Source organism: Cariama cristata, unplaced genomic scaffold (genome assembly GCF_000690535.1).
Source record: "Cariama cristata isolate BGI_N322 unplaced genomic scaffold, ASM69053v1 scaffold10141, whole genome shotgun sequence".
In the NCBI taxonomy this organism is placed as follows: domain Eukaryota; kingdom Metazoa; phylum Chordata; class Aves; order Cariamiformes; family Cariamidae; genus Cariama; species Cariama cristata.
The window spans coordinates 19,555-20,611 of record NW_009601006.1 but is presented as its reverse complement, the minus strand read 5'-3'; the positions used below and the strand labels follow the sequence as shown (position 1 = coordinate 20,611).

The window sequence follows — 1,057 nt, the reverse complement described above, 5'->3', positions numbered from 1 at the left end:
ACTCCATTTGCCTCTATTTTAAAATCCATTTGGTACAAATGCTGCAACTCTAACACGGCACTGGTGCTGCAGAAGGTAGGCGGGAAAGTTTGTGGCTCCATCAAAACATTCCACAAATGAGCCTATTTCACTAGATGGGAGAGCTAGAGACTCACTTGAGGGCTTTAACTCACTCTCAGCAGCAGTCACTCGCTTTCCAGCTGCCTCAGGAGCCGCTGTGGGGTAGGGTCTCCCAAATTCTCTGTCATTCCCTGAGGAAGAAGGTAGCCCTAGCTATAGTGTTTTTATTAAAAACTGAAGAATCAGATTTTCAATAACAACTGGAGATAAACCTGGAATGTCTTTCATAGCTAGACAGATAGTTAGAGAGCTACAGGATAAATTTGTCCTGTTTCCTACCAAAAAAAAAAATAATTGCAAGGTCATCTCAGACAGAAGTGAAGGGCAACACTTGCTCCTTGTCCAGCTCCAGGTTTCGTGAGGGCCCTTTGGCTGCTTGTCTTGGTCCAGAGTGCTGCATTCAGCAACCATTAGCTGCCCTTCTCAGCTTGCAAAATCAGGATATTAGCCATAATAGAAGGAATAAAAAAAGGCATTTAAGCTCTGGATGAGATGCGTATATCAAGATGCATATTACTGCCTCAAACCACTTTAATTATTTTCTTGAAAAAATATATTAGGGTCTGTAAGGCATGGATGGCACCCATTAAGGTAACATACTCTTGATCTGCTAATCTGTTATACATCTGCTAAGGATATGTGAGGCAGCACCAGGGGGATATAGGTGAAGAAGAGAGAATAGGTGAAGTAGGGTGAGAAAGTAACAGAGAAAAAAGTCAGCATTAAACATTCTCTTCCCCATCCATCATGGCAAGTGGTAGCTTGTGGACCTTACAGCTTCTTTTAGCTCATTTTCAAACATAAAGGCTGAATCAGGAACTGTTCAACATTTCACGTTTAAGGACAGATGTTGAAATTGCATTGGAGTGGACAGATCTCTGAGAGGGTCAGTACATATGGAGCTGATTGCAGGACCAAGGGGCTGATCTTTTTAAAT

At 42.2% G+C, this 1,057-nt stretch overlaps 1 protein-coding gene across 1 annotated transcript in view; it reads left to right on the top strand.

Annotated features, from left to right (window-relative positions):
- Positions 1 to 1,057, top strand: part of NOX3 (NADPH oxidase 3) — a 38,556-nt gene that overhangs the window by 25,649 nt on the left and 11,850 nt on the right. The window contains exon 11 of the mRNA XM_009710266.1: positions 1 to 75. Within this exon, the coding sequence (XP_009708568.1) occupies positions 1 to 75 (75 nt within the window). The remainder of the gene's footprint in view (positions 76 to 1,057) is intronic.